At 41.4% G+C, this 23,378-nt stretch overlaps 1 protein-coding gene across 1 annotated transcript in view; it reads right to left on the bottom strand.

Moving 5' to 3' along the window:
- Positions 1-85: 85 nt before the first annotated feature.
- Positions 86-23,378, bottom strand: part of LOC146654648 (glycerophosphodiester phosphodiesterase 2-like) — a 46,642-nt gene continuing 23,349 nt past the window's right edge. Inside the window, exons 9-18 of the mRNA XM_085380749.1 lie at positions 19,603-19,748; positions 17,858-17,940; positions 15,825-15,975; positions 15,339-15,557; positions 15,003-15,160; positions 10,584-10,731; positions 8,475-8,557; positions 7,338-7,417; positions 3,187-4,838; positions 86-3,134 (exon numbers count right to left, since the gene is read on the bottom strand). Coding sequence (XP_085236875.1) covers positions 4,732-4,838; positions 7,338-7,417; positions 8,475-8,557; positions 10,584-10,731; positions 15,003-15,160; positions 15,339-15,557; positions 15,825-15,975; positions 17,858-17,940; positions 19,603-19,748 — 1,175 coding nt within the window. The 3' untranslated portion in view covers positions 86-3,134; positions 3,187-4,731. The remainder of the gene's footprint in view (positions 3,135-3,186; positions 4,839-7,337; positions 7,418-8,474; positions 8,558-10,583; positions 10,732-15,002; positions 15,161-15,338; positions 15,558-15,824; positions 15,976-17,857; positions 17,941-19,602; positions 19,749-23,378) is intronic.

Here is a 23,378-nt window from a genome sequence, read left to right as displayed (position 1 = left end):
AACATTTTGAAAGATTAGCATCTGAACTATGATACTAGTTTTATAATATTACATTATATCACAGATCACTTCTCAGCACCAAGTGTGAAGCTCATTATTCAAAAACAACACTAAGCGATACATAAGATTTGATGCTCTCGCTCTTTTCAGTGACTTTTATCATTTAACACCTCAGAGGTCCCACTTTGCCTGTAAATGTCTCTTACATCCGTAACATTAAAAGATGAGTCACATTTAAAGAGCAGCCAATGAACAGAACCTCGGTGTGCAGACAGGACCCCTCCAGGATCGACGAACCAAACAACTAACAGACAGCCTCAGTTGTACCCGCTTAAAAATGTTTGCACTCCTGCAGGAATGAAGACAGCAAAGCAGAGACGCTGCACTGACTACGAAACGAAATCTTTCCAAGCACCAGATAATCCAGATCATCAGTCTTTATTAAAGGTGGCCTGTTTTGGACGGTTTAACCCCTCAACCCGGAGAGGCCTGAAGTCTCAGTGAGTCTTAAACTTTATCACCTAAAGTATCAAACAGGATGCCTGAATTCATTTTGTAGTTTTGGCTGGACAGTTCTCATCTTTCAGGAACCATTTGGATTTTGTCTCTAGCATAAACTGTAAGAGTTGCTTGTAAAACGGGCCCACTGCTGGGCCAAAGTGCGACGACCCGACTGCCTGCTGATGGCGCTGTGTGCCCAGCTGCTTGTTGACTTTTTTCTTAACTGAAAAACTGGCATAAAAGGGGGTTTCTCAAACACATGCCGACTTAAACACGTCTGTCCGCCCATTATTGGTGGTAACAATCGATTTTTTTTAAAAAACCTATTAATGATTAGTGGATAATTATTTCTGTATGAAGAATCCGGGTCTCGTCATAAATGCTATAACCAGCAAAGCACCGTAAGACAAATAGGATGGACTGGATTTTCAGGCATCAATCGCACAAAGCTACTCTCGTAGCTTTCTTTGGTCAAAAGTCACAAAATATCAACTACGTTTTTATGATTTGAGTAGATTTTATTTGCAATTAGCATGTTGATAAACGTATTACACAGATTTCTTTGATGCTGTTTGTTTGCTGCCTGTCCTGTGAAATTCCAGCAGTTCCTCTGGATGCTCGAGTATTACTCTCAACTAAAAACGGCTGTTTACAGAAACTAGTTAAAACATCAAGCTTACACAGCAGATCAGCCACTGTCAAACACCAACTACACATTCAGATTACAGTGCATCGTGACTGTTTGAGCTCTAATCATTCGGAGGTCTTGTGTCTCCCTGCCCTCTGCTGGACCAAACCCAGCCCTCTGTGGGCCCAACATGGGAGTCCAGTGTGGTGCAGAACAGGGAAAGCTGCAAGTCTGCTCGAGAGCAGCTCCAAGTTTCCAACAAAATCATTTATTCAAATCTATGAATTGATTAAAATTGGAGAAATTTGGCACAAAACCCTCTTTTGAAAACTACCGTTTGAATTTGCTAAGGACACCTGGTGTCAGACTTCAACTGCCTCGTTGCATATATAAGTGGTAGATTTCAGCTGTCCTGTTTAATTCTGACTTTTTTGAAGATTTTTGGAGGAGAGTACTTAAATGAATTATCATTTACTGAAGTCTGCAGCTGGGAATTTATTGAAAACTGTGCAGATTTTAACACTATAGGAAAATAATGACAGCTGCCAGCGTTACCCTCAACCTCTCAGAAGATGCACCCGTGGTAACAATGTTGCTTCGTTCTCCTCCATTCACAAACTGTGTCCATGCCACCGGCCTGCCCGGCAGGGTGACGATAACGTCCCATCAGGCTTTTACTGCTGAGGGGTACAAAGTCTTATTTTGTGCCTTAATTAAGACACGAGACACTTAATTTACTTCTCATTATCAGTGTTACGACCCTGATTAGGGGACAGGAGGGGAGTAACATACAAGATTGGTCAAAGCTAACAAAACTGTCTCTGTCCTGTTGCTCTTCACCCTGAATGTTTAGAGCTGAGCCTGCAGACACTGACATAAAGCACTGCAGACGGGAGTTGGCAAATAAAGGATGGATAAAAGCACTGGAGGTACAAAAAAAGAAAAAAAAACAGCAGCAAATTACTTTTTACGCCAAGTCGACAGGTTTCCAGTGTTTTGTTTTTACTCACATTTCCACACAGAAATTGGTCCATTAAACATGTGCTTGTAGCAAAGACTGCACTTTTAGCATAATGAGTCACCATTGGAGAATTTTTAGAAACTATTTTGTATTTTCTAAATAAGAATCCGGCACATTTACGTATGATGTGCGATCAAAGTGATGAAAAACAAATCCGCTTACAGCAGTGTGTAGCCAGGAAATACTGGGTATATATTTGAAGACAACGCTGATACTGCACTTATCACCTCATTAAAGTAGTCTGGTTTCTCTGACACTGATACCACACTTGGCACTGATGAGACACCAAAATAAAATTACCAGCAGCAAGTTTTAAAAAAAAAAACCCCGCGTGTCGGGCAGTTTGTGCCGCTGGCACGTTTTACTAACAAACAGACTTTTCTTGCAGTCAGTATTCTCACATCAAAGAAAGTCCACAAGGCTGCTGAAAGGAGAGGCAATGAGGGAGGCAGTGTGACTAAAATAGAGCCATGCGGACGGTTAAAAGGATTTAGGAGCTTAGATTTAGATTCAGCCCCCACTTTACTCAACACAACACCATAAACAAGTTTGTTCTTGGTGGCTCTGCAGCGCCTGCTCCACAATAACCCCCAACATCAGGTCTGTTTAACCATGTGATCACCTAACCTGGAAGAGGTGCGACTCTGTTCATTTGAATTGCTTCAGTCAAGCCACTAAACTTATAAACCTCTCTGCATTGCAAGAGGGGTTTTCAAAAGCTTGTGAGAGTGATTGTTTTGACAAACTGAAGCAGACTTGGGTTTGAATCTGAGTGAAGAGCAGTGGTGGGGAATATACACAGTCAGCTGCAGACATCACAGAGCGGTGTTCATTCATAATGTCTCTGAAGTCTGCTCAAAGTCTGCCCAACCGCCCCCGCAGGCCTCCACACGGAGACTCCTGCTTTATATCAGATAAGAAAATTTACATCACCTGGACCAAAGTGGACCCCAGCAAACTGATGGATCCATAAACTGTAAAAGACTTAAAACACACACACACACACACACACACACACACACACACACACACACACACACACACACACACACACACAGCAAAGATGAAGGGCTGTGAGTGGCACGTTGACCCAATCACATTCAAAACCAGTACAGGTAAAAAGCCAATGAGAGTCCTTGATCTACAAAACTAACTTCACACCTGGTACCATCCACCGCCAGGTGTGTTTGACACGGTGACAGAGCGACTGAAATAAGATAAAACAAAAGCTGATTGGATGCAGACAAACTGAATGTTTAGTTTGTCACCATCATTACATTTTGCAGATTCCTTGTAAACCTCTGCAGGCTGACAGCAGCCGCCGTCTCTCTCGAGCAGTGATGCCTGCAGCATGCAGGGGGAGCCTACAGTAGGACGTTTAAACCACTACATTTATCTTAAAGCTCTAGTTATTAATTGCAGGTTTAGACTATTACTATAAAAAAATAAACCTACTGATTAATTATGCTATAGTACTTATAGATTAAGCTAACCAGCAATATATAGAGATATATGTATATATAAACTAATTTAAATGACTTTTCCCCCACGGTGGTAAAACAGATCTGACCCTGGGAAAAATGTCATGTTGGACATACAGCCAAAAATCTGCATACTTTTTGGAAACTTAATATTACATTCACTTTAGTACACAGATGAACTGTACCCTTCCCGAGCCTTTGGTTTACATTCTTTCTGTCAGTCCAACAGTGTCGAGTTCACACACTGAATCTAGCAATTCAGACACACAAATGATCATTTAAGACATGGTTTAAGGTTTTTGTCTGATGCACCTGATGTCTGTACAGCTGAAAATGAAAAAGCACAGCTCATATGTAAGAGTCCATTTCATTTCTTCTGTGTTTACAGTTTATCACAGAGCGTCTCTGATCAACATTCGGTCCTTCATCAGCGAGCAGACGCACAAAGGTGACTGATGGATCACTGCAGCTGCAGACGTTCATTATTTTGTTCGTTCACCGTGCCGAATGACCAGAAATGAAAACGTCCTCATCCTCTGGTCTCGTCTTTAACTGTCCTCACTTTGAGGAATTTAATGGCATCATGAGATTACAGTATGGAAACGGACACCCCAGGGCGCGTGTCCACAGTCCATTTGCTTCATCTCTGATGGGAAATGAATGAAGGCTTTTTATTTCCAGCTGTTCGTCTTCCACAGGCGGCCCACCCACAGACCGAGAGGATGACAGATGGAGAATAGAGTGTGCCGTCTACTTTCTGCTCTCTCTGTCATGACTTCCAAACATTTTTAGTTTTCATTTGTTTGTTAAAAGGTGGTGTCACAAATTTCTGTGCACTGCTCGGAGTTTTCCATCAAAATGTGAAGACAAATGCTGTGTTGGCTGCTCACACTGTCAAGTCCCATCAATCCACATCGATTTTGTGGGTGTTAAACTGATGCTAAGTAATAGACTGACTATTATAAGCAACAATAATTAAATAACAAAAGCTTAAGATCAGAGAGTTTGACAGGCCTTCATCACACTCTCAACAAGGACTTTTTCCATCTCTTATCTGTCCTTTCCTGACTTGCACCTTCCTTTTTTAATCTCCCTCCCTCTCACTCCTCTGTGATGGTGGGCAGGTGAGGGGTGCTGGGTGAAGTAGGCATGCTCCGTAAATCAGGCCGGACAGTGACGCTGGAGATGGACCAAACATCGCTGAGCTCTGCAAAACAGAAAAACCCAAACAGTGTTCAGTGAGTTCACGACAACAGTTTATACTGTCACATGGTGTCAGCATGGTGGGAATTAATACAAAGGTGAAACTGGAGGTTAGAGGACTTAAGGAAAGAAGGAAGGACAGCATAAATGACGGGGTACACTACTGAGGTAAGTGCATGATACACAAGCACAAATCCTGCAGATCATTATTTTCCAATTTGTAATTATTGTACAGCAGCGGGTCTCAAACAGCGTGCTGTGACACAAACTCCAATATTCTGGCAAATCACATATTACTGCCATATGCAGCTGCACAATGAGTAATAAATTACTTTTTTCTTATTTCCAGTCCTTTCAGTAGGAAGTCATTTACTGCAGAACATAAAGTCACAAAACAAAATTCTTTCAAAGGGAACCACATCCTGTTTGGGCCGTTTCAGTGTCACACATTAAAAACTCCAGAGTGTGATGAGGGGATGGAGGAGATGTGCTCGTGGAACTTTTTGCGAAGAAAAGAAATTTTGTGTCACATCATGAAGAGTCTTCATCTGACAGTGAAGTCAAAAGAACTGCTGATGTGACAAATGGTAGTGAGGATCTTTTTCAGATATAACTACCACCTAAAAAATGCTAATGCTTCAAATTATCCTTATTGTGACCACCTCGGCAGTCTGCAATGTCAGCGAGGACGGAGAGAGCAAACAACTTCTGTTTCAGACTGACACTGTCAGTGAAAGATCGTTATCATAAGAGCTGGGTGTCGAGATATGACCGAGCCATTGTCAACATTTTTTTAAACTGACAAGTCCACAGTGTGCAAACGTAAAGGCACTAGATCAGGTGTAAACAGAGATCAGAGGCACCGCCCCTCCAAAAAAGACTGTAGTCTAACATCCTGAGGTGTTTGAGGGAGAACAGAACAGAGGCGATGTTTATTCCTCCTCTTCCACCCTTTTCACCAGCTCTGCCTCAGTGAAACTTCAGGCACTTCCTTAGAATAAAAACCAAAATTGAAGGAGTGCTGTTTTAACGTGGCAGCGCTCACAGAGAAGGACTGAATCTGCAGAGTGATCTAAAAACAGCAGCTGCACTGAAACAGTTCGGAGGTAAATGTAAATGGTAAATGGCCTGTATTTATATAGCGCTTTACTAGTCCCTAAGGACCCCAAAGCGCTTTACATATCCAGTCATCCACCCATTCACACACACATTCACACACTGCTGATGGCAGCTACATTGTAGCCACAGCCACCCTGGGGCGCACTGACAGAGGCGAGGCTGCCGGACACTGGCGCCACCGGGCCCTCTGACCACCACCAGTAGGCAACGGGTGAAGTGTCTTGCCCAAGGATACAACGACCGAGACTGTCCAAGCCGGGGCTCGAACCGGCAACCTTCCGATTACAAGGCGAACTCCCAACTCTTGAGCCACGATCGCCACGACAAGATGATCTTGAACTGTCTTTTTAATTTTAAGGGGCTATGTTCTTGAACTTTTTAAAAACTTTCATAACAGCTAATGATCTTTGTAGTTTCACAGAGTTTCATATGATTTCCATGGATGATGGAAAGCAGTTTTTCAGCAGGAAACACAGAAAGATGCACATTAAAAACAGGGTTCATGACTCATACAAGGTTCTTGGAGGGACGACATGCAGGGCTGACATGCGGGGGGTCATGGGTTGAAGACCAGGGGGAGGGAGACAAGGGCTCCAGGAGGAGGGTCAGAGTGAAGAGCGCTCCAGCGAACACAGATGATCTCGGCGGAGTCTGACACACATGACACATACGACACACAGCAGGAGATCACTGCATGCACAGATGTTTTCATGAAATAGCTACAGTCTTGGTGGCTAGCCTGCTACATAAGAAGCTACAACAGCACTGTGTGGGTGACTATTTCAGCCGTTAAGCACGATCACTGAACAAAGTGAAGGCTGTGAGACTATCACTACTGGCAGAAATCTGAGTGTTTTCCTCACATTTCTGACCGTTCACCAACCAAATATGAGTATGACGTGTAAATCAATGAAATACCAAATTTAATTTTTTTTAAAAAGGACAACCTAATTTTATGACAACATCACCAAACATTTAATTTCCATGTAGTAAAAACCCCTGAATATGTAACACAGTCTTCAATGAATGCAGACTAGCAGCACCTTTAAAGTCTAAGCTAAACCTCAGCCGGGATGAAAGTGACACAGATGTTTACATCTGTTTTCATCAGTTTGTCTTGTCTAGTTGCAGATTCACCAATCATGCAGAACTTTGACCTTTGAACCTTAACGTTCACTCACAGAGTCACACAATAATGGAAGCATCAGGGGAAATAAAGCGTTCAGTATTTGCCCAAGGACACTTCAACGTATCACAGAAAACAGGTAATATCAGCCATGACGGGGACAAAGCATGACAAAGTTACTGGAACACGTGTGTAATCTGCTGAAAGTTGATGTTTCACATTTATCCAGCACTGTGTACAAGAAAACCGTTGTTATACCTGTCCTGAACTTGCTGTATGGTCCATTCTCGTGAGTCTGCCGGCTGCCGGACCAGAAGGGCAGGCCTCGCTCTCTCCACCTGTCACACACACACCGCAAACAGAGATCAGAGCAGCAGAGCGTAACCTGGTGTGCTGCTGTGTTTACCACTGTGCTTTGAGGCTGCTGCATGTAGCAGCTTTGATGTGTACACATGTGAGAGGAGGTCTGGGCGAGCCTCAACTGAAGCCCGCCTATACAAAGAGTGAAGGAAGGAGCAGATGATGAAAGGGGCAACGCAGAAAAAAAAGTACAAATAAAACCACAGAGGATTTTCTTTGTGGTGAAGAGCATCGTCTGTGTGACAGGAAAGACTCAAACTCTCTTCATATCCTCAGTCTAAGGGCTGCTAGTTATAGTCACAAATAGCTAACCTGAAAAAGCTGTGCTTGAGTTCAGATCTAAATTAACCCCTCGTGATCTCGCTGTGAACACAATCTCATGACAAATTCAGTTTGAGTTGATAAAACAAATCGTGGCTGAATATTTGAAAGCACAAAAAAGGCAGCTTCTTTAGATAAAAAGGAGCATTTATCATTATTAATGCTGTTCTTAGTAGCTCATTACTTCGTAATGTATGACTAGACAGATAATCAAAGTTAATAAATCTTTAAATGAAACTGACATCTTACATCAAGAGAAAACCCGCCGAGCGTCACATACTGTGAAATGTGTGCAAATATCAATAAATATAATCAATGTGGCTTTATTGTCATTTTTATAATATTTTAAAAATATTATACTTGAAGATAATTATTATTTGAAGAAGAGATTAAAGTAAATAATTAGACGCAGAATATTAAAACATAATTTTAGGATCTCTTGAAGCTGAACGAAAAAATATTCCGATATTATTTTTGTGTGAAGAAACAAAATGTTTGCTTCCACAAAAGTGAGCCACACCGACTCAGCCCAGCACAGCTTATGCACAGGTTATGGTTAGGTTTAGGGTTAGGGTTAGGGATTCATTTTTAATGGTTAGGGTTAGGGAAACCATTAATATGTCAATGAAGGTCCTCACTAAGATAGCTGAACGGGCTCGTGTGTGTGTGTGTGTGTGTGTGTGTGTGTGTGTGTGTGTGTGTGTGTGTTCCTACCAGTGGAATATGAAAATTGCAGTGATGAGGAAGGCTGACACCACATCAGTAAGAATCCACATCAGACTATATTCCTCTGGGGTCTAGAGAGACACAATAAAAGGATTTATTACATTTATTAAACAAAGAGTTCTGAGATTTGTTGGGTCACAGATGGAGGAGACTGAGCATTAATACGATTATTCAACACAGTGATGGTAAACGGACTGAACACTCTTATTAAAATAATAATTGCACTGGAGCTGGAGCAGGAGAGAAGGTTTATGTAATCAAATGCTCACAGGTACAATCTCCAAACACACACGACACCTGCTGCACAAGCTTCAGTGGATAACAACAAATTTTAGACGTTTTTAGTGAATTACTCAGAGCCTTACCTGAAGCTTGCTGACACAAGCCTAAAAACTGTTTTCATCAGGCATAATGGGAGGTAATTATCTGAAACTAAGGAGAGGGACCACAGCTCAGACACTTCCCTTCTGCTTCTCTGTCATTAGCACATGGGGATCTGTCTCCTCGGGAGCTGCTGCCAGTCCCCTCACAGGCCTTCACCAAACTGCAGCCTCAGTTCATCCTTACACAATCTGCCATTATCTTCTACAAATGCTTTCATATCTAACAGAGTATGTGGTGCCAGCTTGTGAATAACTCTTTAATGAAGCATGAAATATATTACATGTAAATGCTTGTAACCAATCCTATTACTTTTAACAGTTTCTAAGTTCTAAGAGCCTTCTGGTTTCTTTAACCTCCTAAGACCCGAACTCTTTCACGGCATGCATTTTTAATTTATCTTTTCTATTTGGGCTGATTGGGACCCGATGAATGGAAAAACAAAGAATTATCTTTTTACCTTATTTTGCTCTACAAGGGTCTGACATCCACATATGAGTACATTCATTTTAAATTTCGATAGAACAGTGGTAGTATAATGTCCTCGTAAGTGGATATCAGTAGGGATGGGTACCGTATCCGGTGCCATGATGGCACTGGTTCTGACATAAACGGTAGTAACCAGACCAAAAAGCAGCGCACATTTCGGTGCTTTTTTTCTTGAGATGTCATACACTTTGGATTCTAGCCAATCATTTTACCTTTCCAAGGATAGTAGGCGGGCCTAGGTACATACGTTCTTTTAGGGCAGAGCTACAGATTAAAAATGCCCAAGGCCAAGCGGTCAAAAGTCTGGCTGTACTTCACAGCAAAAGATGCAAACTCAGCTGCCTGCAACAAGTGCTTTAAGCTGATACTGTGATACTGTCAAAGGAGGCAACACCTCAAATCCGATGAAATACCTGGCGACGCATAGCGTTTTTTTAAAAGCCGAGAAATGCACACGTATTTGATAGCTTGCTGCCAGACCTCACAGCGAGCACATCTACTGCGGGTGGGTTGCCTGTTATCGGACCCGGAGTTAGCAACATCCCCCAAGAACCTGAAAAGGAGAGTCCTGGCCCCTAGCCCTGCCAGTGTAGCAGAAATGATGACGGATGATGATGCAGCAGCAGCCGTTCTTCTCTGGGTGAGTAGCTTAATGTTGTTCGTGTGTAATTTATTTTATTTATTAAATTAATGCATGTAAGGTGAACTAGCAAACACCGTCGTAGTTACATGCGGCCGTCTTCTTGTTTGATGGCAGATACTCCCTTCACCCTGGCCAAAAAGACTAAAATGACCAAAGAAAAAGTGGAAAACAGCTGAACATGAGAGGTTTAGGACAAGTTTTGTGTTTTTTCCATTGTTTAAGCACTGCTTCCAGCCAAGAGTGATACCATATATGCCCCATAGCTGCAGAAAAGGCTAACATTGCTATCTTTTTACAAAAAAAAACCCAAAAAACAAACAAACATGAGAGGTTTTTGGACAAAGTTTGTGTTCTCCATTCTTTAAGCACCGGCACCGTTTCAAAACTACCGGTTTGGCACCGGTATCAGATAAAACCTAAACGATACCCATCCCTAGATATCAGGCCCTTGTAGAGCAAAATGTAGTATTTTGGCCTAGACAACCAACATTTGATGTCCACATATGTGGACGCCAGGTCCTAGGAGGTTAATAAAGTCTAATATGACTGTCTCATAAAAGAATTGGAGGTTTGAATCTGCTCACCATCAGGAACAGCGGCTTGTTGATGTTGGACAGGATGTGGATGGAGTTGGTGGTCACGGACTGCGCTCCAGCACACCAGGCCAGTGTGTAGAGCCAAGGCTGGCTGATCACATACAGGTTAGTGCTGATGTTCACTGACTGGTACTTTCTGGGGGGGGGGGGGGGGGGGAGAGAGAGAGAGAGAGAGAGAGAGAGATGCAGTTTAGCATGCCAAGCCTTCTCTGACAAAGAGACATCGCCTGTGATAGGTTTGTAGCTTGAACCCATCCGCTGGAACGTTGAAGACAATATAATTACACTGCTAAGCAAGACACAAATAGGCAAAGTTCTTCATGTTACTCGTGCACGGGAGAGACCGGACAGAGCGCCGTCCCTTCGCTTGACCCCAGTTGCTCTCGTCCGTCCTCCCGTAACACTGTCCTTTTATTGAGGTTACATGAATATGCATAGGTTCATTAACATACGCATAAATAACAATCAACAATACAAACTCTAACAGCCTGGATGGGAGCGCATGCTGCTCTGAAACCTGTTAGCATCAGTGGCGTGTCTAGAAAATTTTTGTTGGGGGGGCCAGGTAGGGGCACCGATTTGGAGAAGGGTGGCAGATTTAATTGGCAGATAATGTTTAAAAAAAAAATTCTACCAACCCTTAACCATAATTCAATAATCCTAATAACCAAATGCACTTTTAACTCTTATTAGAATGAGATTTTAACCACTACGGTGCAAAGTTTTTAGATACTGCGTTGATAAAGTACAAGAGATGCAATCAGTGCTTTGTCAGTGTTTACTCAGCATTCAAGGACATCAATATTTGCATAGTATTTTTACTGACATATAGTACACATATGTTTTGGGCAAAAACATTTTTGAAAATTAAAATACGAACATTTGTAACAAACAATTGACAAATTAGCCAATGCAAAACTTTATCTGCCTGTTAAAAAAAGAAGATAATCTTCTCACAAACTGGTGTTTGATTTTGAAACAGGAAAAAAGTGGGGAAACAAATGAAAAGACTAACATTTGAATAAAACCTGAAAGCAAGTAAATACTTTCTATGCTGCCTTATGGTAAACTTTGGTAATATTGATAAAGAACAACACTGGCTGACGATGAAATCCAGTCAGCTGGCATGGTGACACTGCCAGTATTAACCTGCAGGGCTGGACTGGGACAAAAAAATTGGGCATTTTCACTACAGACCGGCCCACCAGGTATTAAAACCATAAAGCCTTTGACTGAAAACAAATGCTGTTGTGACAGTGATGTACAGTCTTGTTGGTATATGTATGATTTCTATACATTTTACGTCAGATAAAAACTTTGGTTGTAAGATTTAGATAATTATTTAATAAAAGCTAGATATTTTAAATGAGAATAAGAAAGAAAAGTATTTCTTTGTGCCCACCTCTCCCTGTTAATTCCCTACCTGGCCCCCTGGCAAAACTTTGCTAGACCCGCCCCTGCACAGTTACCAGCTGTCAGCTACATAAAAAAGGATGCTGGTGTTATTTATCTCTCAGAAACAGTTCATAACTTCAACTCATTCATGTCACCTAAAAGGTAAACCTGTTTCTCCATCACCTGTTCAGCTCTGATGATTCAGTAAGGACATCTCCTGGTTTCATCTTCATGTTTCCCTCTCACCACATATCCAAACAGACATCATGACCAGCAGCTTTACAGCTGTGGCTCCAGCAAACATCAGCTGATACTAGAAATTAATATTAAATAAATTCTAACAACAGCTGATCAAGCTTAAACGTGCTGCTGTTGTTTAGCGCGACATCTGCTGGTTTCCTCTTTCTGGCACAAAGTGGGTGATAAATAAACAAGAGAGAAAAGCTGATCAGCTGATCATTGATCAGTTTCATGATTGAAGTAGCAACAGGAGAGAGAGGGGGAGAGAATGAGAGAAGAAGAGGCAGCTGTGCAGCGTAAACACAGAATAACTCCAGCTTTGTGTCTTTTTTCCATTCTAGCTAAAGTCCGGGACAAACTGCGTCTCTTCTCAGCTCAATACGAAACGCGTAATATTTTCTCTGAATGAGGGACCATTCCATTTTTAAGGAGCCGTTGGCAACTCTACTAACTAACCTTATGAATAAAATAAAGTTCACTATCAGTAACATCATAGCACCCACCCAGCTGTATAAAAACTCCGTCAAACTGGCTAGAACGCAGTATGAGTTATTGCAACTGACAGTAAAAAGTCAGCACAACAAAAATAAACTCCACCTAAACTTGGTTTATATCTGACCCAGATAGACTGCAGGTCATAACTTCTTACCTGAAGTTCAGTTCACCTGACACTCGGACTGGCGGCTGCCTCGGGGCTCTCCTCCTGCCTCCCCTTCCCTCATCCACCTGTTGCCTCTGTGGAAGCCCCGTCATAGCCACCACCAAACAACGGAGTTATTTCTACACATCGACCTGCATCTGGCCAATCCACCACCTCTCATTGTTCATGCCCTTACAAAAAATAAATAAAAAATAAGTCACCGGGCATATGCCCGGTATGCCCGATGGCCAGTCCAGCTATGTTAACCTGCAACCAAATCTGCAGCTCCATACAGCAATGTTACGACTTAGATTATATCTTATAACTCATAACTCTTATGTTAGCTGCCCTCAGTAGCATACTGTCAGAAATATTCGACGGCTGCAATAATTCTTTAAGTGTTATTTTTTCCTTGGGATTCTAATTTCACCGAAGTTTACTAAACTCAACAAACTTAATATTACTTACCGGGACATTTATTCTGTCCTCATTTTCTTTCACCGAAAAATTGTTTCCTGCAGTGCGTCTTTCTTGCTTGGCTCTCCTACCTTTGCTAACGTGATGCACATAGCGCAGAAGCGATGCTGCATTCACTTACACTCGGATATCTGAGCGTCACCGTGAAAACATAATCGGACATTTGATATTTGATTGAATTGTATTGTTTTGCCTTTGGGGTGGCACCTGGGGTGGCCAGTCTGGTTTGGGGGGTGGCCTGTGCCCCCCCAGGCCACCCCGCTGGACACGCCATTGGTTAGCATTGATCGGGCTTTTCCAAATGTGCAAGCTGCCAATTCCATCTGCACTAATGCACGCTCATACCAACAAAGACGTGGGCTTCTGAGGGATTAACTTTTCCACACATTTGCAGCCTTAAATTTAATGAAAGACTGTTACTGATGAAAAAGAAAGCTGTTAAGTTTAACTCTGGTATTCATACATTCTACTGCAGTTTTTCCAGTGAGTCAGTGGCCTGTAAAAGACTTGTAAAAGTTTGACCGCATGCTTTATGCTCTGATTAAAACCTATCAGGCAATAACAGTATGACTCATTCCACCCGTCACCGTTGGTGACAAATAACAGTTGAAACGTTTTCATGAAGATGAATCAGTTGTAACAGTGGAAGATTATTTCAGTCGCCTGTGTAAGTTGTGTTGAAAACTGTCTGTATGTGAGTCACTCCACCATCTTTCTTTCCAGATTGTTCTCCCACAGCTACTGTTAATGTACAACTACCTCCCTCTCTTATTCTCCTCTCAGCTGGACCCGTCTGTACCTCCTCCACTGCTTCCTTCACGCCTCTACTGAACAAATTCCTCTTTATCCACACTTTCCTCTCCTCACTTCGGCGATGAGCATCTCTCACACCTGCCCTTTATCTCCCTCTCACTTCCCTGAGGTTGTTCTACAAGCACCGAGATGGAGTCACTGAGGAAGCTGCGTCCATCTGTATCTGGGTTACATAACTGCACACATGCACAAACACAAGAGACCAATTCAAAATGTCAAGTTTCTCTCAGTTGGTATAAATAGGGTTGTTTTGCCACTAGATGGATGTGATTGCATAATTGAATGTTTGAACTATGTGCAGGCCATTATATCTGTTGTTGTTTTTCTAGTCTGAACTTACAGACTTGTACAAATAACTATGTTTAATTTGTATTTTAGAAATCAGATTTTGCATGAATAGTTTTCCTGCAGTGCATAAAAAGAAGAAACACAGAGCAGAACTTCCATCACCAGGACATCGGGTCAGGCAAAACCTGAAGAAGCAGCTGATTGTGTTGCTGTTTGTTTGTCACAAAGATGACAGCCAATACATTCAAATGAATGCTATTATTTATATCTGCTTGATTATAATTAAACTCACAATTAAAATTGTGTTGGTTAATATTTGTTTTATCTTTAATGTGTTGTTTGAGTAATTTATGCAAGTTAAAATGACAATTCAAATCATTAACAGCCCTGGTATTGGTTAATAATTCATGAGTGTGAGCATGTGGCCTCTCCTGACACGAATACAACCTAAATCTGAAGAAACTCTGAAATAATTACCGCTGCAGTGATTAACAATCTTTAATTAAAACTGCCTAAGACAGACGTTTAATGTATGCCGTTTATCAGCTCTGTACCGGATCTGTTGCTGAGACATGGTGCTGTAGTGCAGGTTCAGTCTGGTGATGTGTCCGTCTGTCAACTCCTGGATAGAAGCCTTTTCTCCAGAGGTCTGCTGCAGGTGTGGGTCCACAGCCTGGACCTGGTCCCTGTCTTCAGATGGCAGCCACAGGACCTACAGCCACACATAACACAGTGAGCAAACAACACCAGGAAAAATTAACAATAGGAAAAATAAATGCACTGATTGTGTTTGCAGAACGGCACTAGACTGAAACCAAAAATATCCCCATTAAACCAATTTAACGTTATCTTTAAATCAAAGTGCAGATACATTAATCCTGATCAGTTACCTGCGAGGAGTTGATGTGGGCCTGTACCACCTGTAGAGTGGTGTTGATGTATGACAGACTGTATGGGTGTCCAAGCGGTGGCCTGCGCAGGTCGAACAGTACGAGTCTACCACTTCGGGCTGCTACCTCCAGGAACTGGACCAGTGAGGGAATAGACTGGTTCTGGGCCTGGGAGCGGTCTGCCGCAGAGAGGGATGACACGGTGCCAAACGGATCCCTCTGCAAGTGAGAAGCAGAGTGATGGTGAGAGGAAAAAAATCAGGTTGAATTTCACCTGCTCTTAACTTAGAGGGACATTTTCTGTCTTTTTCTTTGGCTTAGTTGTTTATCTGTCAGTCACTGCCAGCAGGAACTCAAACAACATTTGTGAATTCTAAATATCTGTAGGAATGTGTTTCTTCAGTAGTTTCTGTACAGATGATGCATTTCTAAGCCAACAACATGCTGCTGTTGCTCTGTGTTGAGCTGCGTGCGTGCTGGTCATACCGATAAGAACCAATCACCAGCGTTCAACTGCTGCAGCTCGGTCCAAGTGAACATGGAGGCGTCGAGGTGTGTCCTGTTTGGGAAAACCTCCGCGATGTTAGTGGTCCTCTTCAGGGTGGAGTCGTGCATCAGGAAGGGAACACCATCAAAACTACAGACAGAAAGAAATATTCAGTGAGTCACAACACGAGGATTCAAGAAGGAAAAGTAGGACTCCAAGATGAAGGGTAAGTGATACAAGGGAAGAGGAAGTGAAGAGGCAGTAAGGATGACCAGATTCACTGGTCAGCACTGATAATATGACTTCATAACAACAATATGTAGATTTATGATACAAACGGAACCCCAGAATCTGCCCTGCAGACTCTCAGTAAGTTGCACTTATTGAGCTTCAATCCTCTTTCACAAATCTGTTGATGTGGCTGAAGGAATAAAAAAAAAAAAAAAAAAAAAAAGAAATCGCTGCACTCCTACCAGAAAGCTCACCTTATGAAAGACATTATATAGTGTAGTTACACAACAGGAGCCCAGTATCATGCACAACATAGAAATACAACTCATTCTTATGAAAGCACCACCAGACTCAACAGCACTGGATTAAGCTAACCCGCTGATGTTGAGCCATGCAGCTGATCCTCCTGTTTTCAGGTTGTAAAATGGCGCTAAACGTTTGGTTGTAGGCTCACGGGAGTGCTCACCGCTAATTGGATTAGCATGGCAGTAATCACCTCAGCAATGAGAGAAGCGTGCTAGCATCTGATCTGTGTAATTCAAGAGACTCGGCTGTAGTTCACTGATCACCTGATCTGATTGATCTGATCATTTTACCATTAAAGAAACGCCCAGAGGTAACAGTCAGTGTCAAAGGATGCACCGATTGCAGTCATGAGTTTTTGTAATCCTGTAATGTGAGGCTGTCTTTAGATGAGCAATCTTTTCGTGCCATCTGCAGTCTGGATTTTAAGTTACATGCCAGGTTCCAAACTTTCACACTTTTGGTGTGAGACACACTTATTCACTGATTCTTCCTATTGTCAGCAAACAAATAACCCACCAAATAAGCCTCTGAGATAAATAAAGCATATGCCAGCATATATGACTGGTGAGAACACATCCTGTCAGAGGTTATAGGTGGATGCTGAGGTAGCAGTAGTACTGACATATTAGAGTGAAAGATGGGAAATTTTCAGCTTAACCCTCCTGTTATGTTGCGGGTCAGATTGACCCAGAACAGAAGAGATGTCACATGTCATCTGCATCATTACAGAAAACGAAAAAAATCAAAATTATAAAAGAAAATTGTAAAATAATCAATGCCAGTGTTTCTGACACTTTTGGATGAGTAAATTTGCCCCGGGTCAAATTAACCCAGGAGCATAATCGGTGTTCCTGGAAACCAACATAACAGGAGGGTTAAGAAAGAAAGACTGCTACGCTTGTTATGGGCATACAATACGACGCAGCTCAAGTGGTGCATCTGAACTAGCTTGAACCAGCAGTTATCCTGAGCACCATCAGACCTGCTGGGACATTTTACTTTAAGTAACTCTGTCAAGTCAAGTCAAGTCTATTTATAGAGCACATTTAAAAACAACCAAGGCTGACCAAAGTGCTGTACAGTAAATACAGATAAAAATACAATAGAACACAATTTCGTAAAACACCTCGCTGATCAAAATAAAAAATAAATAAACAAATAAATTAAACCTTTCTAAAAGCCAATGAAAAGAGGTGAGTTTTAAGAGCAGTTTTAAAAGTATCTAGGCTTTTGGAGAATCTGACGTGAGGAGGTAAACTGTTCCACAGTCTGGGTGCAGCCACAGCAAACGCCCTCTCTCCCTTTGTCTTTAATTTATACCTGGGAACCTGTAACACTGAGACTGGTCCTTGTAACCAGGAAGTCAAGTTTATAATGAATTTTGTAGATTAAATTCAAGATCTATCTGTTTTTACAGCAGTGACATTACTGTGTGCAATTCACATGCTCCATAAATAAAAGAGTGAGATAAAAAAAAATCAGTAGGATGACACACCTGATGGTGACATCAGTCTCCAGTCCTTCTCCTCCAGCTTCCACTGCCTTCTCAAAAGACATCACAGTGTTCTCCGGAGCGAGCTACAGAAAAACAAGCAACAATTTCAGAAGGGATTGTTGGAATGGAATTCCATGCTATGCTTTATATTAACTAAAATGCCATATAACCATAAAGTGCCGTATTAAGTCGACACGGCCCTGAAAATAAAGGCATTAGACTACGTGTCCTTGGGGGTAGAAAGCTGTAGACTCTTGCTCACGCTTGCCTGGGAGAAAGTAGATAAGAGGGGACCATCTTCTAGTGGAAAGTTACTGAAACACTTGTTTAGACTAGAGAGGGACCAGCAGATTGATTGTTTGATTGTAACTGATTGTTTATTCCGAGATGAAAAACTCAAAGGGGATATTGCACTGTTTTATGATGCATGATACTACTGATTTATAAGAAATACTGTTTGCAGAGAATCATGGCCTTATTTGTCTGATTAGAAAGAACAAAACATACTGCACAGGAAGCCGAGGTCATAACTTAGGCTTAGTCTGGAAGGGGGCCGAAGCTATAAGAATGTGAGAAACAGTCAGACACTTCGAGATTTTGCCGGACACCCTCCTGTGCAAATCTCCCATCCGGACGTTTATGCCTAAAGGGTTGTATGGTCTAAAGAGATTGTTGATTGAGCATTAAACACCAAGTGTTGTTCTTTCAGCCCAAAGATCAAAGAATTGGGGTATTTAACAGGATCCAACCATCGCCCTGATCAGACATATTCTAACAGGATTGCACACAGGATGCTGCAGAAGCAAAATCAGTTTCCAAAACGTCAATCTGGATATCAGCCTGTTTTCTTTTCCTCATTACATCATGAGCTTTAGAGTATCTGCTGAGCTACTGGGCACAACTTAATATAAGCTGTTTATATTTATTTCTGATCTACAACAAGCAGCACAACTGTTAGAACTGTCACAGCTGACATTAACTTAGATGGAAACCTACTTCCACGACAGAATTGACCTCCTATGATGTCAATATAAGCTCAGACGCATGTTGAATAACAAATATCCACTTTCCCTGCTGCCACCTGCATGAACATTACAGCCAACAGGTGGATTTTCCCGTTTCACAGCTAGCCAAACAACGAGGAAACACTGACTGTTTAGGAGACACAGAGTGAAAGTGGACAGTACATCTTTGTTTTCTTAACATGAAACTCTTTGCTGTAGCCAGGGGGAGCACCAAAGTGACCCTCTTAGACTTGTTAGTTTTAATCTTGTTTTCCACTGAGGTTCACTGGTTTTCTAATATAATGTAAGTCTATGAGCCGCTATGTTACATCTATGCAAGTTTGTGAGAGCAGGGCTTCATGGTGCAAATTAATCTTTGTACACGTGGTGTTTAATGTCCACTTTAACTCCAAGTGGAAATTTTTTTAATGACTTTATTTTAGGGCAAAGTCAAAAAACTGTTTGGCAGTTTATTTTTTTAAATGCCCCATAAGTAGGATGGCAAAGGGTCCAATTTGTCCCAGTGGATGGAAATGCAAGGTGTGAAACTGCAGCGTGGATCATTGTTTTCTATTTTTACATAACTGCACTGCGATTCTTGATGTGATGATGTCAGCGTTATGATGCGTACATTACCCAAAGGGAGGCTAATCCACAATCACACAAGTTAAAATATTTTGCAAACTTACTTTAGGAATAAACAAAATCAGATCAGATGATAATGGTTTAATTCAGCCTCACCATTGGAGCTCCTCTGTGCCCAATGAGAGTAGGGGCAGGTCCCAGAGTTCCCGCCTCTTTGATGCAGGGCGAGTACATTCCCAGAGGAACCAAGTAGAGCGAGAACAGCACGGACAGAAAGAGTCCCAGGACGGCCACCTGACGGACTAAATGCCACAAAAATAAATAAACGGTCATGAAACAGGAGCGTACTACTGCATACTACTGTCCAAATATTCTGCACATAAAATACACGCATTCTGCTGTAATTTGTGCAATTCACATGTAAACAAATCCTAATACTAACAAGCATAAAACTTCACAGTTACAGGAGTGCTATGCAGTAGAAACTGGAACTTAATCAGGATAATATGGAGTAAATCTTTCTTGATAGGATCAACATAGTGCTTAACAACAGCAGCCATATGGGCAACACAGGGAAGTCTGGACAGAGAGCAAATACAAAGACCTGAATTGTAGCCTCTTAAATACAGATAATAATAATAAGACTATTCTATGAGTTTTTATAGTAACTTCATGCAAGACTGTGTATAGTTTAAACTTTACAACAGGCAGAATAGCCTTTTTTAATTGTCTTCCCTGATGAATAAAAGATATCTTACCCCACTCATCACCCCACCCTCTGAATCCACCCCGAACACCATGTTACCCCAGAATTCGTCTGTTCGACACAGAAAGCTGACAAATAAAGCACCAGAGGTCAGCAGGACTAAGATTTTAATGAGGGGTAAGTTGCCTCCAACTAGGCTGAAACAAATCACGTCTTCACTAATAAACGAGGCTCTGAGTTTGTTTCATTTAGAGAAACTCTGCAGGCAGCACCGGTTTATTCTGTGCAGGTCAAATTAAAAGGTGAGACCAGAATAAGGACTATTTAGACGGTTGCAGCAAAAACAATAAATCTGTAACTGTGTGAGGACTGCCTGTATTTAATATATCAATTTATTAGTATCAAGAATATCACTTATTATTGAGTCAGGTTAACAAGGGAAAGAAAATATTTAAAAAAAATCTTTGGTTATACATTACTGTGCACAAATCTTGAGTGACCCCACATTTCTTTATAATTTGCTAGGAAGATGGAAATGAGTGCAGCCATACATGTACACAGCAGAGTTTGCACGATTCTAAGAAGCTTCAATATTTGGTATGGCTGCCTTTATAAAGCCCGAGCCCACTCTGGTAGCTTTCTTCTAGTTTGTTTAAGTAGTTTTCAGAGACTTCAGGAGACTTGGCTCAACTGAAGAACAAATGCATCTCTCTGTGTCAAGTCTCTGATGGGTTTTTTTCCCCATTTCTTCATCTGCTGTTGATAGTTTTTAAGCTTTAAAGACCTACCACCTCTTTTGCCCTCCATTTGTCAAGTGTCCTCAACCATACCGAGCTATGCTACATTTTCAGCTAATGCCTCTTTGCCACACCGTGTTGCCGTGTGCATGTTTTTTGTACATTAAACTAAAAAAAAAGGGAACATGTTGTGTTTTTTGTGACCCACCGCTAATAAGAAAGTGCCTAAAAATTCAATTTAAAATGTGATCTTTCTAAGTTGTCAGTTATGTGTTGATACCACACTGGGTCACAGTGTAAGTATTGCATCAAATTAGTAAAATATATAATTAAAATGTTGCACAAAATCCTCACACCAGTGCTGCTACTCCATGTCTTTCATTAGAGCATCAAAAAGCAGAACAAAGGTTTGGCATTTTGCACAGGAACAGGATTAATGCCCCGAGCAAGACAGCGTTGGCAAGCCCTGCTGTGGCCTCTATGTGTATATATATCTATGCACGAGAGCTATGACTACTGCTGAGTCATTTGACCAAGGAAGGAAGGCCAATTTTACACTTCCCTGCTACAGATAAAAGCCAGATTTAAGTGGGACTTTTTGTGGTCATTGTGGCATTAATAGAGAGAGAAATTCTGCCCTTTTGGGAAATGTCAACAGGTGCTCCTTTGTCAGCTTCCCACTAAAGAGTCTCAGCATGACTAAGCACAGACACTCCTACTGCTGCCCCGTCTGTCTCCTCTTTGAACAACCTGCCCAAAACCATCAGAAACCATCAGCTACTGTTACAAACATCATCAAAATAGAGGACAGACATTTTGCTTTTCTTTCACAGGAATCCTTACCAATGTTTAAACCAATCCTAAATTAAATAAAGTCATAGATTTAATCGAGTATAATAAACGCACATAGCTTCAAAGTCTGGATTATTTTCTAATGACCAACAGGAGGCAATGACTGGAGGGGAGAGGGAGGGGAAACAGGAGGACAAAGGAGGGAACAACTAAGCTGTAGTGCCTCTTCACCTCACTGTGCAATACCTTTTGTGCAATACTTTTGTAAATAGTCAACGGTGCAATAGACTCAATACTTGAAATGTGCAATTCACTTGTATTTTTATTTTTATTCCTATTTATTCTATTTATCCCCTTCGTATATTTTATTTATATTGTCTCTGTATTTATATATATGTGTGTGTGTATAACTCTGTAACTTCTGTCGGTGCTGTGCTTTTTTGGAAATCGAATTTCCCAGAGGAACCCACCCGAGGGATTAATAAAGTTCTCTTATCTTATCTTATCTTATGACTATGGGACATCCAGTTTCCTGATAAGTTGTTGGGCTTAATCGCTAGTTGGAAATTATTACGTATGGCACATGGCTCATTTTACAGGTTTTAATAACTTTAATAGTTCTCCCAGTATCCAGTTTAACTTTGTCCAGATGTTTATCTCAAAACATTAAAGAGGACTAAGCCATATTACACAATCTGCTTCTGCTAGCACAGACCCCTGACACGAGTCTGCATCCTTCTGCCCGCTAAATCACCATAGCAACAAGAGAAAGTACCAACAGAGAGAAGAGAGAGAGAAGAGACATGGAGGTCAAAGCCATTCAGCAGAGAGGAAAGGACATGACACAAGACAGAAAGCAACCTGAAGACAGGTTAAAAGAAACAGATGGCAGCTAAAGGGGCAGAGCTGGCAGGGCACGAGATCAGAATGACCTCGAGACCAATAAAAACAGACTCAGTTTGCAGGAAAATTACTCAAATAAAAACCCTTTTGTGCCTAACGGTGGCTGGAGGGAGATCTACAGGTTGATAAGCTTTGACAGAAAAGGAAGGATTTGCTCAGGAGTACAACTTTTGCAGCCAAAAAGCCAATAAAGAAATTCCCTAAGATCCTTCAGCCTTTTTTCTCTTTCAGTTACTGTACTGATAGGCTGCATATACCTATTTCTATTCTTCTCTCTTTCCCAACTATCTGATACTCTGGCTTTTAAAAGAGAACAAGTTCTAAACTGAGACAAAAATGTGCTTTTTGTTCCCTTTATTATAATAAAACATAAAAACATAGTTTTTTTTAAAGGGTGTAGTTATGGTGTAGCATTATCAAATATTTAACTACTTTTCATGTGATTTTCATTCACGAGTTCTTCCATGTAGATCTACATACGAGATATGATTAAAAACCTATAAAATCAAGCATATACAGTGGGGCAAAAAAGTATTTAGTCAGCCACCGATTGTGCAAGTTCCCCCACTTAAAATGATGACAGAGGTCAGTAATTTGCACCAGAGGTACACTTCAACTGTGAGAGACAGAATGTGAAAAAAAATCCATGAATCCACATGGTAGGATTTGTAAAGAATTTATTCGTAAATCAGGGTGGCAAATAAGTATTTGGTCACCTCAAACAAGGAAAATCTCTGGCTCTCACAGACCTGTAACGTCTTCTGTAAGAAGCGTTTCTGTCCCCCACTCGTTAC

This window comes from Rhamphochromis longiceps, linkage group LG14 (genome assembly GCF_057381845.1).
Source record: "Rhamphochromis longiceps isolate RC_006_pf linkage group LG14, R_longiceps_female_GT1.1, whole genome shotgun sequence".
NCBI classification, from domain to species: Eukaryota; Metazoa; Chordata; class Actinopteri; order Cichliformes; family Cichlidae; genus Rhamphochromis; species Rhamphochromis longiceps.
This window is presented reverse-complemented; position numbering and strand designations above follow the sequence as displayed.